Below are 23028 nucleotides of genomic sequence, written 5' to 3'. Positions count from 1 at the left end.
TAAGCAATCTAGTCAGATTGCTTAGATTATCACTCCGTGAGTACCCCCCTTAAGGCTCTTCCACTGTCGCACAGGAGCCATTATACTTAGAAAACATTGGTTGTGGGGTCTTCAGTACAAAATCACCCCACAAGTGACAGGTGATGAATGTTCCCCATTTTCTTTACTCTCAGTGATTCGTACATTATGGATACTATTGCTATTACTAGCTGAATACCCGTGCTTCGTTACGGGATGAGGATGGTAAATTAGAATTATAGTTTTTCGTTAATTGACGTTGGTTGGAGATGTAGTATATAGGCATATCTTGCTTCCCCCACCCACTTTGTGTAGTGGGCGGACCCTTTGTTGGTCCCCCCCAAGGGACCCTGCTCTTCCCACTATACAACTCTGTCTGTGGCTTCTTGCTGCCTCCATTCTCCTCCCTACATCATGTCAGTGCCCCTGTGACAGGATCGATTTATTAACAGTCTCTTATATAGCGCAGGACAAGTTGCATCTCCTGATATAATCTATGCTGCTGGGGGACCCTGCTACTTCTACTATATAACTCTTAGTGTGTGGGTTCATGCTAACTCCACCTCCTGACATCATGTCACTGCCCCTGTCACATGCAGCCCTGTCCTGCCTGACATATGCATCTCCTAATATACTCTGTGCTGCTGGGAACCCTGCTCCTTTCACTATATGACTCTCAGCGTGTGGCTTCCTGCTACCTCCATTCCCCTCCTCACATCATGTCCCTGCCACTGTCACATGAAGCCCTGTCGTCACTGACCTATCATGCATGTCCTGATATAGTCTGTGCTGCTGGGCCACCCCTAGGGGAGCTAGGGGTGTCTTGCCCCCACAGTGTTTGTTCCCAGATTGTAAATCATATGTGTACCAAGTTTAGTGTAAATTGCTGCAGGCATTCCAGAGTTATGCTGATAGATAGATAGATACATACATACATTTTTGTTGATTTCCGTGGATGGGCAGTGACATTTGTAAAACCGGTTCTTAGCAAGCACCTGGGACCTAAGGAGAAGCTACCTGCCAAGTTTCAAGATTGTAGTCCATGTGGTTTAAGACATTTCGTGATGAGTCAATCAGTGAGTCAAATTCCTTTTAGCCTTTTATAGAAACATAGAATTTGACGTCAGATAAGAACCACTTGGCCCATCTGTTAGGTTCCTGGTGCTCAGAACAAGGGAGATGTTATGAAGTGAGTCCAGAGCACCAGGACGTAACGCTGGGAAAGGGGAATGGAAAGGGAATAGCCCCTGGCGCCCTATCTCCATTGTCTCGCTCGTGCTGTCAGTACACTCTTGCGAGACTATGGTTGCTTGAGCCCACGGCAGCCGCGTTTGAAGGGCGGATTACGTCTGCCCAACTTCGATGCCCCCTCAGGTCCTAATGAGAGACAAAGAGTGCACCGAGACAGGGTGATAACAAGGGGCCCTCTCACCGAAACAACCAAAGCCAGGGGCTACTAACTAGCCTAAAACCAAATGTATGTGCGGCTTGCCGCCAAAGGAAAAGAACAACAAAGGAAATGCTGACCACACGCCGACACAATACTTTTGTGTACCGGCGGTGACAGCATAAGCAGAACCCTCTGCAAAACACCAGTGACAGAAATAATAACGGAATACAGCGGCCTAGGCCGACGGACGCGGCAGAGCCGCTACTCACGGAACCGGTACGAATACTGGCAAACGGACAGGAACTTCCAATGCTGCTGACACAGACTCTCAGAACTGGATGACAGGCAGAATCCCAAACGACAGACCGGTGGACACCAAGAAGCCAGAAACTTGACCAGGCACAGGCAAAGCCACTGGACCTCAGGACAGGAACGCCTCACGGCAGGACACGGGATCAGACACAGGAATCAACACAGGGACTGACACAGGAATCGACACAGGAAGCAGCTCGACTGACACTGCTACACAGGAGCTCAGGAACTAGCAGGAACCAAGCTCAGAACTCAAGCAGACTGGAAACCTAGAAATATCACCAGCGTCTGTGAATAGCACTGAGCCAGCATATAACAGAGAGGCCTAATTAATAATCTCATGCAGCTGCCCTGTTGCATGACTCCAAACTGACAAGATGCAATTAGCAGCCAGGTGAGGCTGAACACATGGGAACAAGCTGCAATTACACAGACTCACCAGCGGCAGCAACCAAGAGTACTCTTAAACAGAGCAACGGGAAATCCTGGCCTGCGAAACAACTTATAAACATAAAATAGGAATGAACCACTACCTGTGGTTCATAACACCATCTAGTCTTCCCCTTTTTTTTTATCCTTTAAGTAATCTCAACCCTTTTCGAACCTTAATTCTTTGTAAGAATATTCATATGCCTATCCCAAGCATGTTTTAAATTGCTCTACAGTCATAGCCTCTACCTCCTCTGATGGGAGGCTATTCCACTTATCCACTACCCTTTCTGTGAAGTAATTTTTCCTTAAATTTCCCCTGAACCTGCCTCCCTCCAGTTTCAGTGTATGTCCTCGAGTTCTAATACTTCTCTTCCTTTGAAGAATGTTTCCCTCCTGAACTTTGTGAAAACCTTTGGTATATTTGAAAGTTTCTATCATGTCCCCCCTTTCCCTTCTCTCCTCCAAACTATACATGTTAAGATCTTTTAGCCTTTCCGGGTAAGTTATCTATATATAGATAACTTAAAAACAAAACACTTTTGTTCAAACTACCATCTAACAAAGCAGTAACCTCATCATCGCCTCAATAGTTTAAACATACCTCCCAACTGTCCCGATTTTCGCGGGACAGTCCCATTTTTTGGGGACTGTCCCGCTGTCCCACCCGCGGGCCGCAGTGTCCCGCGGTGGGTGGGGGGGCAGTTGGGAGGCTCTGTCTCTCGCTGCCCTGCTTAGCAGAGCAGCGGTGAACAGACGCTGTGCGCATGCGCACACCGTCTATTCACTGGAATCAGAGGGAGAGGGGACATGCCAGCGGCTCACAGAGCGCTGGGCATGCCCCCTCAGTGATGAAAATGGGGTGTGGCTCACGATCGCGGGTCCTCCGTGAAGCCACGCCCCTTTTTTAGGTCACGCCCCTTTTGTGCGTGTCTCCCTCTTCTTACAAGTAGAAAGTTGGGAGATATGGTTTAAATGTTTTGCTAAGAGCTGCAGTATTGTTACAACAATCATTTATTTATTTATTTATTTATCACTCTGCCAAGTTCTGTTTAGTAAATAGAAATAATAAGATAGCCCAGACTACGGTCTTCTTAAGGTCCATACACACTTAACGATAAAATGAGCGACGTCGCTCATTTTCCCACTCCGTGAGCGATGTCGCTCATTTTATCGTCAAGTGTGTATGCCGCCAGCGACGACCGAAGCGCGGCCCCACGGGTCGGCAACGATCGTCGCTGTCGGTAGGGCATGCATGAAGGATGTGGACTGTCGTCCATGACATGCATGCAGGGCTGGCGGAGGCATGGCGTCACTGAGCGATATGAGCGGTCATATCGCTCAGTGTGTACAGGCGGCCGCCGACAGGCCGGCCGGGAGGGGCAAACATTAGACAATGTCGCTCACAGAGCGACATCGTCTAATGTGTATGGGCCTTTAAACTCTGTAATGTCCAGTAAACAAATAGGTAATATAGAAATAACAGTAACATTGTGTCATTCCCATTTTAAGCTGCAGGGAAATTTTTAAAAAAGAAAAACATTTTTTTTATATCTGTCATTTGCATAGAATTCTATTGTGTTCCATGATAATTGGAAACACAGGAAAGAAAATAAGTAGCTCTGTTTCCACCGATGTAGAAAAAGTGTGGTCGTCAAGGGTTAGATGTGGCACAAAATAGATCAGTGAGAAATGTCTGTCCTTCCTTCCTTCATTCCCTTCCTTCTCAGCCTTCCTCACTCCTACTAGCTTGTCTCCTGCCTTTTCTCCTTCCAGTAATCTTAAATTTATTTTCTCATATGTCCTAGAGGATGCTGGGGACTCCAACAGGACCATGGGGTATAGACGGGATCCACACGAGACATGGGCACACTATAAGACTTTGAATGGGTGTGAACTGGCTCCTCCCTCTATGCCCCTCCTCCAGACTTCAGTTAGACTCTGTGCCCAGAGAGACTGGACACACACTAGGGGAGCTCTCCTGAGTTTCTCTGAAAAGACTTTATGTTAGGTTTATTATTTTCAGGAAGACCTGCTGGCTACAGGCTCCCTGCATCGTGGGAGTGAGGGGAGAGAAGCAGACCTACTTCTTCTGAGCTCAAGGGCTCTGCTTCTTAGGCTACTGGACACCATTAGCTCCAGAGGGTCTGATCACTTGCTTCGCCTAGCTGCTCGTTCCCGGAGCCGCACCGTCACCCCTCTCACAGAGCCAGAAGAAAGAAACCGGGTGAGTATAGGAAGAACAGAAGACTTCAGTGACGGCAGAAGACTTCAGAGTCTCGGAGGTACCGCGCAGCGGTCGCGCTGCACGCCATTGCTCCCACACACAAGCGGCACTACAAAGGTGCAGGGCGCAGGGGGGGCGCCCTTGGCAGCAATATACCTCATAAATAAAGCCTGGCAAAGATGTATACAGTGCATAGGCACTGTAATACGGACCCCCGCCAGTATAAAAATGTAAAAAAATAGCGGGACTGAAGCGCGACTGAAGGGGGCGTGGCTTAGCCCTCACAACTCTATACAGCGCCATTTTCTCCTCACAGAGATGCTGGGCCCGCCAAAACACTGTTAAACACCTAACAGTGTAAAATAAGGGGGGGCACAGTTATTTAGTGCAATATAGGTTCAACCATGAAGCACTGTATATGTATGTATATATATATATATATATATATATGTATATATAATGAACGTGTGTACAATGAGTTGGTTAAAGTTTCTGTGTTTTCCCTGTCAGAAATCTGCCCATTTTAGCAATGTTGGTGGGTGTTGAGTACAAGTGTGTCGACATGTGTGAGTGCTCTACCACAAACGGATATGGGAATCCCTCTGTAGGCATTGCCGACTCCAGATGGTACTTGATTCATGAGATTTAGTGTCAGCATGTCAGTAGTTGTAAGCTTTTCCAAAGTAAACACTGTTTGGGGGACACAGACGTATGTGGGTGACCCTGTCGGCACCAACTATTATGACTGGGTGTAAAATAATATAAAAAACCTATACCTGTATGTATGTATGTATATATATATGTATGGTACATTTGCATTGAGCTGTAGCTCGAGTACAGACGTGGTAGTATTTGTGGGGACGTCCTCGGGGTCATGAAAATGTTATTTTGCCCAGTTACTACTCCCTGTTGTCGACACGAATACTATGTTTTTTGTCGGCCATAATGTTTCCTGTTTAGATCCACAACTTTGGCATTCAGTAAATGTCCATACACATTCAGAACACATTAATGTCACTAGGGACCCTGCTGTTCCTGACAGATTATATATATATATATATATATATAAAAGATGTGTGTGTATATATAGATATATGTGTATATATGTGTATTTAAATGTATATATTTGTATTACAATTTATTATGAATGCTGAAGTAAAGTTATTCCTTCTCGTGCTGGTCGCTCTGTTAATGAAGTTCTAGGTCAGCCGTGACAAGATGGTCTCGAATCCTCACGAGGAGTCCGAGTGTTTATTCTTTTCCCGCCGTGGATAGATTAAAGTGAAAGTCAACCCCTGGTCTGCACTGGGGCCCTGTCACAAAGGATAGTATACAGGAAGCTAAGTGATATTTTACTTATATGCTTTGATGATATTTGCATTACATACGTATGGGGGAGTGCTTGTATTCCGAAATGGTCGGTTACCTTGTTATCCGATATAATTACCCTGGGGAGAAAGGGAATATTCCTTGGGTCTTATCTAGAACATTGCAGCTTGCTGCCGTACGACTACAAGAGGTATGCACTGACTCTGAGAAATCCTGGAGTATCTTCCCTATGAAGGGATAATCTGGTTTGGGGATGGCTTGGTTAAGTTGATCTCGGCAGATACCACTGATAAGTCTACCTTCTTGTCCTATGTTCCATCACAACGGTTGGTGACGCATTTTTTGTGGGATGCAGTCCTTTTGACCGGTTGGATACCGTTTTTATTCCCCTTCTTTGTAGGTAGAGGGAGGTGAAAAGGTATGAGCTCTGCAGCCTTTTCAACTTCACAGACCCAGATATCGTCTTTTGTTTCTACCACATCCACCGCAGGTCGCTGGGTCTATCTTGCTGGAACTCGTCTAATACTCTTCAGTCAGTCCTGGAATGGACTTGACACAGTGACTTAAGAATAGAGTCCAAAGGGGGACATACTCGAGTTTTCCAGATGATTCCCCTCACTGATTTTTCAAATAGATCTTACCTATTCTCCTCTGGACGGGGAGGTAGTATGCAACACCATACAAGAGTTGGTTCAGGACAGGACATGGTCCGGCGGTCCCCGTCACAAAATAAATAAATAAAGCTGTTATTCAAGCTTTTTCGTGCTTCTGAGCCCGGACAGCTCGATCAGACCAATCCAAAAAGGATTTCTACTTAGGAAGTTGAACGGCAAGATGGAATCTCTCAGGGCAGGGATCTACAGCCTGTAAAAGAAGAAAGAGGGTTTAAATGCGGTTTCATCCGCATTAAGCTTACCTGGGTTTGCTATTCAGGATTGTCATTGTCATTTCACCGGAGTGATGGCAGTATGATGGTTTGCCTTCAATAGTAAGAGCCATTATTATTCTGTACTGGGACGCTCTCCTTACTACGGCGAGGTCTAGAAACAAGTGGTACGAATCGTTGTTTCTCTCTGACAGTTCTTCAACACAGAGAATCACTGTTGATCCCAACGGCGCAGATGTCGGGGTTGGGAATAAGATTAGATACTGAACTGTTGAGAGTTTGTTTTTTCCTGTGGAAAGAGATTTGAGGATCCAGAGTCGGATCAGGTTTGCAAAAGTGTAAACCCATCAATACGTTCCGTTGATGAAGAAGATGGTTGTGGCCTATGAGGCCATTCGGTGAGCAGGACAAATGCCAGAGTGGTTTTTGCGGGACCAGTTGGGCATGTGGTCCGGGTATCACCTGCACGTGCACCGGAAAATAATCCTATTTTCCAGGACCAGGATATCACTCCTGTGGTGATTTCACAGTTCTCACCTCCTAGAGGGACGAAGGTTCGGGATCCAGGATTAGATCCTGGTGTCCATGGATTCAAGTCTCCGAGGCTGGGGAGCAGTCTTTCCAGGGGAAAAGGTCAAGCCGGGAAGCTTGTCTGCAATAAGCATTCTTGAATTAAGAGCTATTTACAACGGAACATATTCTTCGCGATCTACCCGTCTTAATTCTGTCGGACGACTTAACAGCAGTGGCGTAAGTAAGCCGCTAGGGCGGAACGAGGACCAAAGCGGCAAGGGCAGAAGCCGCAAAAGTTTTCCACTGGGCGGAAAGGCATGTATACGTTCTATTAGAGGTCTTCGTTCCGGGTGTAGACAACGGAGAAATAGACTTCCTCAGCAGACACGATCTCCATCCAGGAGACGGGGGTCTTCATCAAGAAGTTTTCACAGAAGTGACAAGTCTTTGGGGAATTCCTCAATTAGACATGATGGCATCTCGCCTCAACAAGAAACTTCAAGGATATTGTTCCAGTTCAAGGGACACTCAGGCAATAGCAGTGGACGCCCTTGTGATACCATGGATGTTTCAGTCGATCTATGTGTTCCCTACACTTTCACTCTTTCTGAAGGTGATAAGCATAAGAAGAACAAAGGTTCAGGCGTTCCTACTTGTTCCGGTCTAGCCAAGGAGGGCTTGGTATCCAGATCTTCGAGACATACTCATAGAAGATCCCTGGCCTCTTCCTCTACGAGAGGACCTGTTACAGCGGGGACCGGGCGTGTATCAAGACTTGCCGCGGCTGCGTTTGACGGCATGGCAGTTTAACACCATATCCTAGCCCGAAAGGGTATTTCCAGTGAAGTCATTCCCACATTGCTTCAGGCTAGGAAAGGAGTAACGGCGAAGCTTTACCACCGTATTTGGAGGAAGTATGTGTCTTGGTGTGAATCCAAGAAGGCTCCTATGGAAGAATTTCAGCTGGGTAGTTTTCTCCATTTTTTGCAAGCAAAGGTGGATGCAGGTCTAAAGTTAGGCTCCATTAAAGTGCAGATTTCGGCCTTATCAATTTTCTTTCAAAAAGAATTGGCCGCCTTTCCAGAGGTTCAGACTTTCATGAAAGGAGGGCTGCACATCCAACGTCCATTTGTGCCCCCAGTGGCACCATGGGACCTTAACGTGGTGTTGCAGTTTCTTATGTCACACTGGTTGGAACCTTTACGAGAGGTTGAGTTAACATTTCTCACTTGGAAAGTGGTCATGCTATTGGCCTTGGCGTCCGCAAGGCGGGTGTTGGAATTGGCGGCATTGTCTCACAAGAGCCCCTATTTGATCTTCCAGGTGGATAGAATTGAGAACTCTGCAACAATTTCTGCCAAAAGTGGTTTCCGCGTTTCACAGGAACCAGCCTGTTGTGGTACCTGTGGCTACTTAAGCTTTGGCTGATTCGAAGTCTCTCGATGTTGTCAGAGCTTTGAATATTTGTGTCGCCAGAACGGCTCGGATTGGAGAAACAGAGGCTCTGTTTATCCTGTATGCTCCCAACAAAATTGGAGCCCCGGCTTCCTTGCAGACTGTTACACACTGGATCTGTGATACGATTCGGCATGCTCTTTCTACGGCTGGATTGCCGTTACCAAAGTCGGTGAAGGCCCATTCTACCAGGAAGGTGGGCTCTTCTTGGGCGGATGCCCGAGGAGTCTCGGCGGTTCAACTTTGCCGAGCAGCTACTTGGTCGGGTTCAAACACTTTGCAAAGTTCTACAAGTTTGATACCCTGGCTGATGAGGACCTCATGTTTGCTCAATCGGTGCTGCAGAGTCGTCCGCACTCTCACGCCCGGTCTGGAGCTTTGGTATAAACCCCATGGTCCTTTTGGAGTTCCCAGCATCCTCTAGGATGTATGAGAAAATAGGATTTTAATACCTACCGGTAAATCCTTTTCTCTTAGTCCGTAGAGGGTGCTGGGCGCCCGTCCCAATGCGTACTGTGTCTGCAGTTATTGGTTATGGTTACACTCATGTGGTGTTTCTTTTCAGTCAGTCTGTTGCTGACGTTATTCCTGCCATGGCAGGCGGTATGTTATTGTTGGTCGTGTTTAATTACACACAGGTTGTGTTACATTTTCAGTCAGCATATTGCTGTATGTTTTTTCATGCCGTCGGCTGGTGTTCTATTGAATGCCACGTTCTGTGGCATGTTCGAGGTGTGAGCTGGGGTGACACTCACCGTGTTTAAACAATAAATTCTTTCCTCGAAATGTCCCTCTCCCTGGGCACAGTTCTCTAACTGAAGTCTGGAGGAGGGGCATAGAGGAAGGAGCCAGTTCACACCCATTCAAAGTCTTATAGTGTGCCCATGTCTCCTGCAGATCCCGTCTATACCCCATGGTCCTTTTGGAGTCCCCAGCATCCTCTACGGACTAAGAGAAAAGGATTTACCGGTAGGTATTAAAATCCTATTATTTCTACCTTCCAATACTCTATCACCATCATCCTTTGTCCCTTTCAGTATCCCAGGGTATCCCAAACTTGGCCCTTGAAGTACCCCAACAGTTTAGGTTTTAAGGATCTCCATGCTTTTGCACAGATGATATAATCAAACTGATTGAGGTACTGATTAAGTCACCTAAATGGGGGTACTGACGGGAGAGATGTGTGCAGAGCGATCTTAACACAGACCGCTCAGCACACATCTCCCCCCCCCGCTCAGCGCAGCGCGATGTGCTGAGCGAGGGGGGGGACGGACGGGGGGGCGCTCACTTCACACAACGGTGAAATGAGCAACCCGCTAGATTGAGCCTGCATGAGGGCTCAATCTAGCACCGGCGATAGCGCTGCATCGGCAAACTGAGCATGCGCAGTGGCCGCATTGCACCTGCGCGGCCTTACACAACCCGGAAGGATGCCACCACAATTTGATTGATAGCGGTGGGAGTTCGTGAGGTGGCGACGTGGCGGTGGGGGGCGGCGTGACTGGCACAACTGGGGTCTTCCGGGAGCATTTTCGGGGCAGCTGCGTCACGTCACATGCAGCCGTTTCAATTAAAACAATGGCAGTGGCCTGCTGACAGCGCAGCCAGGCTGACCTGCTAGGGGTCAACCTTAATTTGATGCGTCCGCAATTAATTGCAGATTTATTGTGAGGCGACGCTACACATGCTGGGCGGCCTTGCATTGTGCTGGGCGGCCCCCAGTATGTGAGGAGATTGACTCAGATCTGGCTGCGTATCTATCAATCTGCATCCATCTGTGAATAAGGTCAATAGACAACTACAAGCTTTATTTTACCCTAGTGAAAGAGCACTTGATATTATATGTCTATATATTATGTCACAATAATGCCTGTTATTCAAAATACCTAAATACACCTCATTCTTCTGTAATCTCCACTGGGCTGAGGTGGAATTTGACCGCATTTGTGTGCAATTACAGAGACATAAAATGCGTTTGCTACAAAACCATAGCAGCATGCATATGCAAAAATCACAAGATGCATGCAGCGCCGCACTAGCAGCATTCTGTATGTACCAGCTTTCATCGTTTTTTTTTATATGACTCTTTTGTTATACAGGTTGAGTATCCCATATCCAAATATTCCGAAATATGGAATATTCCGAAATACGGACTTTTTTGAGTGAGAGTGAGATAGTGAAACCTTTGTTTTTCGATGGCTCAATGTAAACAAACTTTGTTTAATACTCAAAGTTATTAAAAATATTGTATTAAATGACCTTCAGGCTGTGTGTATAAGGTGTATATGAAACAAATGAATTGTGTGAATGTACACACACTTCGTTTAATGCACAAAGTTATAAAAAATATTGGCTAAAATTACCTTAAGGCTGTTTGTATAAGGTGTATATGTGACATAAATGCATTCTGTGCTTAGATTTAGGTCCCATCTCAATGATATCTCATTATGGTATGCAATTATTCCAAAATACGGAAAAATCCGATATCCAAAATTCCTCTGGTCCCAAGCATTTTGGCTAAGGGATACTCAACCTGTACTTTGCTTTGTACTTTTTGCTTTTGATGTTTTACATAACTTCTTCAGTTTGAGGGCAAAAAGCAGTAGTTTTCATCACCGTGATTAATTGTTTGTGGAATGGATTTGTGTGTCAATAGTGACATCAAACACAAACACTTCCCATGGAGATATCATAGATTTCAAAAAGGAAATATTCGGGCAGGGTTAAAGAACAGTATTAAACACACCCTTTGTATTGCAGTCTAATAATAGCATAACGTTATGTAACAGATGATTGTGCAGGTTATTACAATACCTGGAATAAATCCACCCATTGTATAGCAGACTCACACTAACATACAATAATTATATAATAGAGGAAGGTTCAAGCTGTTACAAAACTTGGGGTGGAGTAAGGTAATTCTGGAATGAGTCACAATATGGTAGAACTCATACAACAACTGTTCCTTTACATTCAAATCTCCCTGCTCTCTGTTTTTGGGCTGACTATAAGCATAGCACTTTGTGGTGACTCAAATAAAGTACTGTATATTCACCTTGTGTATTACTCTTTTTGTTGTTGTTATTTTTTTATATTATTATTATTATTATCATCATCATCATCATTGATATTGATAATATTGTTCTTTTTATTTGTTTATATGGTCACATAATAGAATGCATATTTTCTTATTTTACTGTTTGATGACCTGAAAATTTGCCAAACTGATGGTATACTTTGTACACTGCAATGCAACATGGAAGGATAACCTATGGACAGCCATGGCAATAAATGTATTTAAAATATCAGACCATCAGGTATACAGCATGCTCATACATTACAACTGGAAGCTTTCCCTATACAGCATGGATAGCTTTGTTATTAAATGACTGTATGTGTTATCTCAGGTGTTATGCAGAACTGCAAGTGTATTTTTACATCACTGTCCAACATGAAAGTTTGCCCTATCCAACATAGATAGTCATGACACTAGATTATTAGGCTTGTGGGGTTCTTTCTCTATTGTTCAAATCCTGAATTGAACTAGATGAACTTGTACCAGACAGCATGGACAGACATTACCCTATTACCACATAAACACATGACATGCATTATCACATCTTGTACAATTCCCTCTGCCAGGAAATAATGACTTAATAACTTATGGGCATACTTCCCTTCATGATTACTTAATTGTTTTTAAAAAGTTTGAACTTACATCCTGTGACTGAGTGTCAACTAAGCTTTAGCAACTCATATCATTAAGTCATTCCACTAAATCTGACAATCACCTTTTCTAGCTCCAATTCACACTGTTGTAACTGGGTCCTCCACCAGGTGAGCTACTGTACATGACCCACAGAACTCTACATTACATACCTGTGCGTGTTTTATGGGATGGTGTTTGTATCTGCAATGAGAATTACCTTAGGAAAAATGTCTCCATTGCAGACCACCTCTCCTTTGTCATACGTCTGTGTGTGTGTGATTTACTTAGTTTACATTTTTTTTTTTTAAATGGCAACTGTTACTGGAGTGTGACAGTAACAATACATTTATTTCTCTGACGTCCTAGTGGATGCTGGGACTCCGTCAGGACCATGGGGAATAGCGGCTCCGCAGGAGACAGGGCACAAAATTTAAAAGTTTGACCACTAGGTGGTGTGTACTGGCTCCTCCCCCTATGACCCTCCTCCAAGCCTCAGTTAGGTTTTTGTGCCCGTCCGAGCAGGGTGCAATCTAGGTGGCTCTCCTAAAGAGCTGCTTAGAAAAAGTTTGTTAGGTTTTTTATTTTCAGTGAGTCCTGCTGGCAACAGGCTCACTGCAACGAGGGACTTAGGGGAGAAGAAGTGAACTCACCTGCGTGCAGGATGGATTTGCTTCTTAGGCTACTGGACACTAGCTCCAGAGGGACGATCACAGGTACAGCCTGGATGGGTCACCGGAGCCGCGCCGCCGACCCCCTTGCAGATGCCGAATAGAGAAGAGGTCCAGAAACCGGCGGCAGAAGACGTCTCAGTCTTCATGAGGTAGCGCACAGCACTGCAGCTGTGCGCCATTGCTCTCCGCACACTTCACACCAGCGGTCACTGAGGGTGCAGGGCGCTGGGGGGGGCGCCCTGGGCAGCAATGTAATATACCTATTCTGGCTAAAATATATCACATATAGCCCCTGGGGCTATATGGATGTATTTAACCCCTGCCAGGTTAAAAAAAAAAACGGGAGAAGAAGCCCGCCAAAAAGGGGGCGGGGCCTATTCTCCTCAGCACACAGCGCCATTTTCCTGCCCAGCTCCGCTGCGAGGAAGGCTCCCAGGACTCTCCCCTGCACTGCACTACAGAAACAGGGTAAAAACAGAGAGGGGGGGCACTTATTGGCGATATTTATAATATTTGAGCTGCTATAAAGGGAACACACTTATTAAGGTTGTCCCTATATATATTTATAGCGCTTGGGTGTGTGCTGGCAAACTCTCCCTCTGTCTCCCCAAAGGGCTAGTGGGGTCCTGTCTTCTATCAGAGCATTCCCTGTGTGTCTGCTGTGTGTCTGTACGTGTGTGTCGACATGTATGAGGACGATGTTGGCGTGGAGGCGGAGCAATTGCCTGTAATGGTGATGTCACCCCCTAGGGAGTCGACACCAGAATGGATGGCTTTGTTTATGGAATTACGGGATAGTGTCAGCACGCTACAAAAGTCGGTTGATGACATGAGACAGCCGGCAAACCAGTTAGTACCTGTCCAGGCGTCTCAGACACCGTCAGGGGCTGTAAAACGCCCTTTACCTCAGTCGGTCGACACAGACCCAGACACTGACACTGAATCCAGTGTCGACGGTGAAGAAACAAACGTATTTTCCAGTAGGGCCACACGTTATATGATCACGGCAATGAAGGAGGCTTTGCATATCTCTGATACTGCAAGTACCACAAAAAGGGGTATTATGTGGGGTGTGAAAAAACTACCGATAGTTTTTCCTGAATCAGAGGAACTGAATGAAGTGTGTGATGAAGCGTGGGTTACCCCAGATAGAAAACTGCTAATTTCAAAGAAGTTATTGGCATTATACCCTTTCCCGCCAGAGGTTAGGGCGCGCTGGGAAACACCTCCTAGGGTGGATAAGGCGCTCACACACTTATCAAAGCAAGTGGCGTTACCGTCTCTTGATACGGCCGCCCTCAAGGATCCAGCTGATAGGAGGCTGGAGAATACATTAAAAAGTATATACACACATACGGGTGTTATACTGAGACCAGCAATCGCCTCAGCCTGGATGTGCAGTGCTGGCGTGGCTTGGTCGGAGTCACTGTCTGAAAATATTGATACCCTGGATAGGGACAGTATTTTACTGACTATAGAGCAGTTAAAGGATGCATTTCTTTATATGCGAGATGCACAGAGAGATATTTGCACTCTGGCATCAAGAGTAAGTGCGATGTCCATATCTGCCAGAAGAAGTTTATGGACGCGCCAGTGGTCAGGTGATGCGGATTCCAAACGACATATGGAAGTATTGCCGTATAAGGGGGAGGAATTATTTGGGGTCGGTCTATCGGATCTGGTGGCCACGGCAACGGCCGGAAAATCCACCTTTTTGCCCCAGGTCACCTCCCAGCAGAAAAAGCCGCAGGCTTTTCAGCCGCAGTCCTTTCGTTCCTATAAGAACAAACGAGCAAAAGGACATTCCTATTTGCCCCGAGGCAAAGGAAAGGGTAAGAGACTGCAACAAGCAGCTCCTTCCCAGGAGCAGAAGCCCTCCCCGGCTTCTACAAAGGCGTCAGAATGACGCTGGGACCTTACAAGCAGACTCAAGGGCGGAGGGGGGTCGCCTCAAACATTTCAGCGCACAGTGGGCTCACTCGCAGGTGGACCCCTGGATCCTGCAGGTAGTATCTCAGGGTTACAGGTTGGAATTCGAGAAGTCCCCTCCTCGCCGTTTCCTAAAGTCTGCTTTGCCAACGTCTCCCTCCGACAGGGCGACGGTATTGGAGGCCATTCACAAGCTGTATTCTCAGCAGGTGATAGTCAAGGTACCCCTCCTACACCAAGGGTACCTCAGGTTCGTGGTCCAAAACTGTCATTATCAGTTTCAGACGCTGCCGTTTGGATTGTCCACGGCACCCTGGGTCTTTACCAAGGTAATGGCCGAAATGATGATCCTTCTTCGAAGAGAAGGCGTCTTAATTATCCCTTACTTGGACGATCTCCTGATAAGGGCAAGATCCAGAGAACAGCTGGAGGTCGGAGTAGCACTAACCCAAGTAGTGCTCCAACAACACGGGTGGATTCTGAATTTTCCAAAATCCCAACTGATCCCGACGACACGTCTGTTGTTCTTAGGGATGATTCTGGACACTGTTCAGAAAAAGGTATTTCTTCCGGAGGAGAAAGCCAGGGAGTTATCCGATCTAGTCAGGAACCTCCTAAAACCAGGAAAAGTATCTGTGCATCAATGCACAAGAGTCCTGGGAAAAATGGTAGCTTATTACGAAGCGATTCCATTCGGCAGATTCCATGCATGAACTTTTCAGTGGGATCTGCTGGACAAATGGTCCGGATCGCATCTGCAGATGCATCAGCGGATAAAATTGTCCACAAGGACAAGAGTGTCTCTGCTATGGTGGTTGCAGAGTGCTCATCTGTTAGAGGGCCGCAGATTCGGCATACAGAACTGGGTCCTAGTGACCACGGATGCCAGCCTGAGAGGCTGGGGAGCGGTCACACAGGGAAGAAACTTCCAGGGCGTGTGGTCAAGCCTGGAGACGTCTCTTCACATAAATATACTGGAGCTAAGAGCAATCTACAATGCTCTAAGCCTGGCAAAACCTCTGCTTCAGGGTCAGCCGGTGTTGATTCAGTCGGACAACATCACGGCAGTCGCCCACGTAAACAGACAGGGCGGCACAAGAAGCAGGAGGGCAATGGCAGAAGCTGCAAGGATTCTCCGCTGGGCAGAAAATCATGTGTTAGCACTGTCAGCTGTGTTCATCCCGGGAGTGGACAACTGGGAAGCAGACTTCCTCAGCAGACACGATCTGCACCCGGGAGAGTGGGGACTTCATCCAGAAGTCTTCCACATGATTGTGGTCCATTGGGAAAGACCAATGGTGGACATGATGGCGTCCCGCCTCAACAAAAAACTGGACAGGTATTGCGCCAGGTCAAGAGACCCTCAGGCAATAGCTGTAGACGCTCTGGTAACACCATGGGTGTACCAGTCAGTGTATGTGTTTCCTCCTCTGCCTCTCATACCAAAAGTACTGAGAATTATACGGCAAAGGGGAGTAAGAACGATACTCGTGGCTCCGGATTGGCCAAGAAGAACTTGGTACCCGGAACTTCAGGAGATGCTCACGGAAGATCCGTGGCCTCTACCTCTAAGACGGGACCTGCTTCAGCAGGGACCGTGTCTATTCCAAGACTTACCGCGGCTGCGTTTGACGGCATGGCGGTTGAACGCCGAATCCTAAGGGAAAAAGGCATTCCGGAAGAGGTCATCCCTACCCTGGTAAAAGCCAGGAAGGAGGTGACTGCACAACATTATCACCGCATTTGGAGAAAATATGTTGCGTGGTGTGAGGCCAGGAAGGCCCCGACGGAGGAATTTCAACTGGGTCGATTCCTACATTTCCTGCAAACAGGATTGTCTATGGGCCTCAAATTAGGGTCCATTAAGGTTCAAATTTCGTCCCTGTCGATTTTCTTCCAGAAAGAATTGGCTTCAGTTCCTGAAGTCCAGACTTTTGTAAAAGGAGTACTACATATACAGCCCCCGGTTGTGCCCCCAGTGGCACCGTGGGATCTTAATGTAGTTTTGGATTTTCTCAAATCCCATTGGTTTGAGCCACTCAAATCGGTGGATTTGAAATATCTTACATGGAAAGTAACCATGCTACTGGCCCTGGCTTCAGCCAGGAGAGTGTCAGACTTGGCGGCTTTATCGTATAAAAGCCCATATCTGATTTTCCATTTGGACAGGGCAGAACTGCGGACGCGTCCTCACTTTCTGCCTAAGGTGGTTTCAGCGTTTCACATGAACCAGCCTATTGTGGTGCCTGCGGCTACTAGCGATTTGGAGGATTCCAAGTTGCTGGACGTTGTCAGAGCATTGAAAATATATATTTCAAGGACGGCTGGAGTCAGAAAATCTGACTCGCTGTTTATACTGTATGCACCCAACAAGCTGGGTGTTCCTGCTTCTAAGCAGACGATTGCTCGTTGGATTTGTAGCACAATTCAACTTGCACATTCTGTGGCAGGCCTGCCACAGCCTAAATCTGTCAAGGCCCATTCCACAAGGAAGGTGGGCTCATCTTGGGCGGCTGCCCGAGGGGTCTCGGCATTACAACTCTGCCGAGCAGCTACGTGGTCAGGGGAGAACACGTTTGTAAAATTCTACAAATTTGATACCCTGGCTAAGGAGGACCTGGAGTTCTCTCATTCGGTGCTGCAGAGTCATCCGCACTCTCCCGCCCGTTTGGGAGCTTTGGTATAATCCCCATGGTCCTGACGGAGTCCCAGCATCCACTAGGACGTCAGAGAAGATCAGATTTTACTTACCGATAATTCTATTTCTCGTAGTCCGTAGTGGATGCTGGGCGCCCATCCCAAGTGCGGATTGTCTGCAATACTTGTACATAGTTATTGTTACAAAAAAATCGGGTTGTTATTGTTGTGAGCCGTCTGTTCAGAGGCTCCTACGTTTGTCATACTGTTAACTGGGTTCAGATCACAAGTTGTACGGTGTGATTGGTGTGGCTGGTATGAGTCTTACCCGGGATTCAAAATCCTTCTTTATTGTGTACGCTCGTCCGGGCACAGTATCCTAACTGAGGCTTGGAGGAGGGTCATAGGGGGAGGAGCCAGTACACACCACCTAGTGGTCAAACTTTTAAATTTTGTGCCCTGTCTCCTGCGGAGCCGCTATTCCCCATGGTCCTGACGGAGTCCCAGCATCCACTACGGACTACGAGAAATAGATTTATCGGTAAGTAAAATCTTATTTTATTCTATATAAGTTAGGTTATTGTTAGTGTCTATATTCCCTATTTAAAGTATTTTACAGAGCAAGACTTCTACCTTTTTCAGACAGAAATGTCTGAAAATCCCAACTTTTACCCGGCATTTGCGTTACGGGTAGTTTTGCCGGACCCTGCCTGACTCCCCTTTCACACAGACAAGCAAATTACTGGCTCAAGAATTTCTACCCGGTAATTTGCGGATCAACATGGGTATTTTGTCTCTGTGAAAGGGTCAACCTGGGACGAAATTCCCGGGTCTCCAACCCTGGTAATTTCCTGGGTTGAAGTCCCGGGAATTTCAACCCGGGTTGACCCTTTCACACAGAAAAAGGACCAATGTTAATCGGCAAATTGCCAGGTAGAACTTCTTCACTCACACTTCTTTTCTGTCTGAAAAGGGTATCACTTAGGGAAGTGTATCTGCAATGGCACATGTAGCCTTTTTTACCAGTCAAGGTAAACGTGTGGCATTGTTCATCTGATGTGTGCAATTTGCCCTATATTTCACTGTGCATATACATGTGGAGCTCTGCATAGGTCTACAGTCGATTAAGAGATTTTGTTGACATCACAACACTAATTACAAGACGTTACACTGCTTCCTTTTCCCTCTGTAGTGCACCAGGTGGCAGAACGCGTGGACTCTCTTGGTCAGTTTGTTATGAAAACAAGGAGGACACTGAAGGGCCATGGTAATAAAGTACTCTGCATGGACTGGTGTAAAGACAAGAGAAGAATTGTGAGCTCATCTCAGGTAACTAAGCTTCAGTCTTGGGTAATAAGGGAGTGACCGAGAACAGTGGACACAAAACTGTCAAAATGTCATTTTTGTCCTCCTACACCTCCCCTCACACTGTTTAATAATGACATAATTCATGTATTGTAAAGCTAAAAATATGAAGGTTTACCCAAATTTACTTGTATTCAAATCTGTAGGTGTTTGACTGTTGTTAGGCAAATGGAAATGTAAACAGAGAAAAATATTTAGCATTTTAAAAGCTATTACAGATTTATTATACAAGTCTCTCTTTTACATTAGTCAGAAAGGCTGTACAATAATAACACCTTCTTGTTTTACATTTTTTTCAATATTTTATGGCTTTTTATAGGTTAGATAATATATATTTCTCTAACGTCCTTGAGGATGCTGGGACTCCGTAAGGACCATGGGGAATAGACGGGCTCCGCAGGAGATAGGGCACTTTAAGAAAGCTTTGGATTCTGGGTGTGCACTGGCTCCTCCCTCTATGCCCCTCCTCCAGACCTCAGTTTTACACTGTGCCCAGAGCGAGATGGGTGCACTGCAGGGAGCTCCCTGAGTTCTCTGCCTAGAAAGCATTTTTGTTTGGATTTTTTCTACATTTTTACAGGGAGCACTGCTGGCAACAGGCTCCCCTGCATCGAGGGACTGAGGAGAGAGGGGCAGACCTTCTTGTCTAAGATAGGCTCTGCTTCCTTGGCTACTGGACACCATTAGCTCCAGAGGGGGTGAACACAGCTTCTTACTGGGCGTCCACCCCCAGAGCCGCGCCGCCGTTCTCCTCACAGAGCCAGAAGAAACTAAGTCAGAAGACGTCTCAGGCGGCAGAAGCCTTCAGGAGCTTCACTGAGGTAACGCACAGTACCACAGCTGTGCGTCATTGCTCCCATACACCTCACACACTCCGGTCACTGTATGGGTGCAGGGCGCAGGGGGGGCGCCCTGGGCAGCAATATAACACCTCTCTTATGGCAAAAAGTATATATACATGTACAGGTGGGCACTGTACATGTATATAAAAGAGCCCCCGCCATATTTTAGTAAGTTTGAGCGGGACAGAAGCCCGCCGCCGAAGGGGCGGGGCTTCTCCCTCAGCACTCACCAGCGCCATTTTCTCTCCACAGCACCGCTGGGAGGAAGCTCCCCGGACTCTCCCCTGCTTGACACACGGTGAAGAGGGTTTTAAAGTAGAGGGGGGGGCACATATTTGGCGATTATACATTACAGCAGCGCTACTGGGTAAACATTCGGTGTTTTTTCCTGGGTTATATAGCGCTGGGGTGTGTGCTGGCATTCTCTCTCTCTGTCTCTCCAAAGGGCCTAGGGGGGAATCTGTCTTCAGATAAGAGATTCCCTGTGTTTGTGGAGTGGGTCGGTACGTGTGTGTCCACATGTCTGCGGTAAAAGGCTCTCCTAAGGAAGAGATGGAACAAATCTGTGTGGGTGCGTGGTGTCTCCGTCGACAACGCCGACACCTGATTGGATATGTGAAATTAAGTGCTAAGATGAGCTTATTACAAAAGATTAGAGAACAGACAGGGAATCTACCCATGTCTGCCCCTATGTCACAGAGACCTTCAGAGTCTCACAACGCTCACTATCCAAAATAATAGACACGGTTATCGACACGGAGTCTGACTCCAGTGTCGACTACGATAATGCAAAGTACAGCCAAGACTGGCAGAAATGTATTCATTATGAGTTTTGTAATAAAAGATGTTTTGCATATCGCTGATGACTCATCTGTCCCTGACACAAGGGTACACATGTTTAAGGGGAAGAAAGCTGAGGTAAATTTCCCTCCTCTCATGAAGAAAAAGAGCGGGAATCTCCAGACAAGAAGCTGCAGCTTCCCAAAAAGGAATTCTCAGGGGGTATCCTTTCCCTAATGGGGCCAGGATACGATGGGAATCTTCCCCTAGGGTGTACAAGGCATTGACACGTTTACCCAAAAAGGTAGCGCTGACTTAACAGCTATCCTCAGGGATCCTGCAGATAGCATGCAGTAAAAGTACTTTGAAGTCCATTTACACACATTCTGGTACACTACTCAGACCGGCGATTTTGTCGGCATGGGTTTATAGCGCTGTAGCAGCGTAGTCAGATACCTTATCAGCTGAGGTTGAAACCCTAGATAAGGATGCCATGTTATTATTGTCCCTAGTATATAGATATATATATATATATTAGTGATGAGCGGGTTCGGTTTCTCGGAAACCGAACCCCCCCGAACTTCACCCTTTTTACACGGGTCCGAGCCATACTCGGATTCTCCCGTATGGCTCGGGTAACCCGAGCACGCCCGAACGTCATCATCCCGCTGTCGGATTCTCGCAAGATTCGGATTCTATATAAGCAGCCGCGCGTCGCCGCAATTTTCACTCGTGCATTGCAAATGTTAGGGAGAGGACGTGGCTGGCGTCCTCTCCGTTATTGTTGAATTTGATTGTGCATTATTGCTTAATTCATTGTGGGGAGGACTGGGGAGCAGCTGTATAATATAGGAGGAGTACAGTGCAGAGTTTTGCTGATCAGTGACCACCAGTTATCCGTTCTCTGCCTGAAAAAAACGCTCCATATCTGTGCTCAGTGTGCTGCATATATATCTGTGCTCACACTGCTTAATTGTGGGGACTGGGGAGCAGCTGTATTATATAGCAGGAGTACAGTGCAGAGTTTTGCTGACAGTGACCACCAGTATACGTTGTCTGCCTGAAAAACACTCCATATCTGTGCTCAGTGTGCTGCTTTATTTTAATGTGGGGACTGGGGACCACCAGTATAATTAATATTATATAGGAGGAGTACAGTGCAGAGTTTTGCTGACAGTGACCACCATTATACGTTGTCTGCCTGAAAAACACTCCATATCTGTGCTCAGTGTGCTGCTTTATTGTGGGGACTGGGGAGTCGGGCCCACCAGTATAATATTATATAGGAGGAGTACAGTGCAGAGTTTTGCTGACACAGTGACCACCAGTATACTATATATAGCAGTACGGTACGGAAGGCCACTGCTGTACCTACCTCTGTGTCGTCATTAAGTATACTATCCATCTACATTCTATACCTGTGGTGCATTTTAGTTTTGCAGTTTGCTGACACAGTAACCACCAGTATACTATATATAGCAGTACGGTACGGAAGGCCACTGCTGTACCTACCTCTGTGTCGTCATTAAGTATACTATCCATCTACATTCTATACCTGTGGTGCATTTTAGTTTTGCAGTTTGCTGACACAGTGACCACCAGTATACTATATATAGCAGTACGGTACGGAAGGCCACTGCTGTACCTACCTCTGTGTCGTCATTAAGTATACTATCCATCTACATTCTATACCTGTAGTGCATTTTAGTTGTGCGCAGTATATATAGTAGTAGGCCATTGCTATTGATACAGGCATATAATTCCACACATTAAAATATGGAGAACAAAAATGTGGAGGTTAAAATAGGGAAAGATCAAGATCCACTTCCACCTCGTGCTGAAGCTGCTGCCACTAGTCATGGCCGAGACGATGAAATGCCATCAACGTTGTCTGCCAAGGCCGATGCCCAATGTCATAGTAGAGAGCATGTAAAATCCATAAAAACAAAAGTTCAGTAAAATGACCCAAAAATCAAAATTAAAAGCGTCTGAGGAGAAGCGTAAACTTGCCAATATGCCATTTACGACACGGAGTGGCAAGGAACGGCTGAGGCCCTGGCCTATGTTCATGGCTAGTGGTTCAGCTTCACATGAGGATGGAAGCACTCATCCTCTCGCTAGAAAAATGAAAAGACTTAAGCTGGCAAAAGCACAGCAAAGAACTGTGCGTTCTTCTAAATCACAAATACCCAAGGAGAGTCCAATTGTGTCGGTTGCGATGCCTGACCTTCCCAACACTGGACGGGAAGAGCTTGCGCCTTCCACCATTTGCACGCCCCCTGCAAGTGCTGGAAGGAGCACCCGCAGTCCAGTTCCTGATAGTCAAATTGAAGATGTCACTGTTGAAGTACACCAGGATGAGGATATGGGTGTTGCTGGCGCTGGGGAGGAAATTGACAAGGAGGATTCTGATGGTGAGGTGGTTTGTTTAAGTCAGGCACCCGGGGAGACACCTGTTGTCCGTGGGACATATATGGCCATTGACATGCCTGGTCAAAATACAAAAAAAATCAGCTCTTCGGTGTGGAATTATTTC

The 23028-nt window shown here is 46.5% G+C and overlaps 1 protein-coding gene across 3 annotated transcripts in view; it reads left to right on the top strand.

Annotated features, from left to right (window-relative positions):
- The window catches only part of GNB5 (G protein subunit beta 5), a 103445-nt gene that overhangs the window by 44353 nt on the left and 36064 nt on the right, over positions 1 to 23028 (top strand). For all 3 annotated transcript variants that reach the window (XM_063926098.1, XM_063926100.1, XM_063926099.1), the window contains one exon: positions 18698 to 18834. In XM_063926098.1, coding sequence (XP_063782168.1) covers positions 18698 to 18834 — 137 coding nt within the window. The remainder of the gene's footprint in view (positions 1 to 18697; positions 18835 to 23028) is intronic.

The sequence above is a fragment of the Pseudophryne corroboree genome, chromosome 6, assembly GCF_028390025.1.
Source record: "Pseudophryne corroboree isolate aPseCor3 chromosome 6, aPseCor3.hap2, whole genome shotgun sequence".
NCBI lineage: Eukaryota > Metazoa > Chordata > Amphibia > Anura > Myobatrachidae > Pseudophryne > Pseudophryne corroboree.
This window is presented reverse-complemented; position numbering and strand designations above follow the sequence as displayed.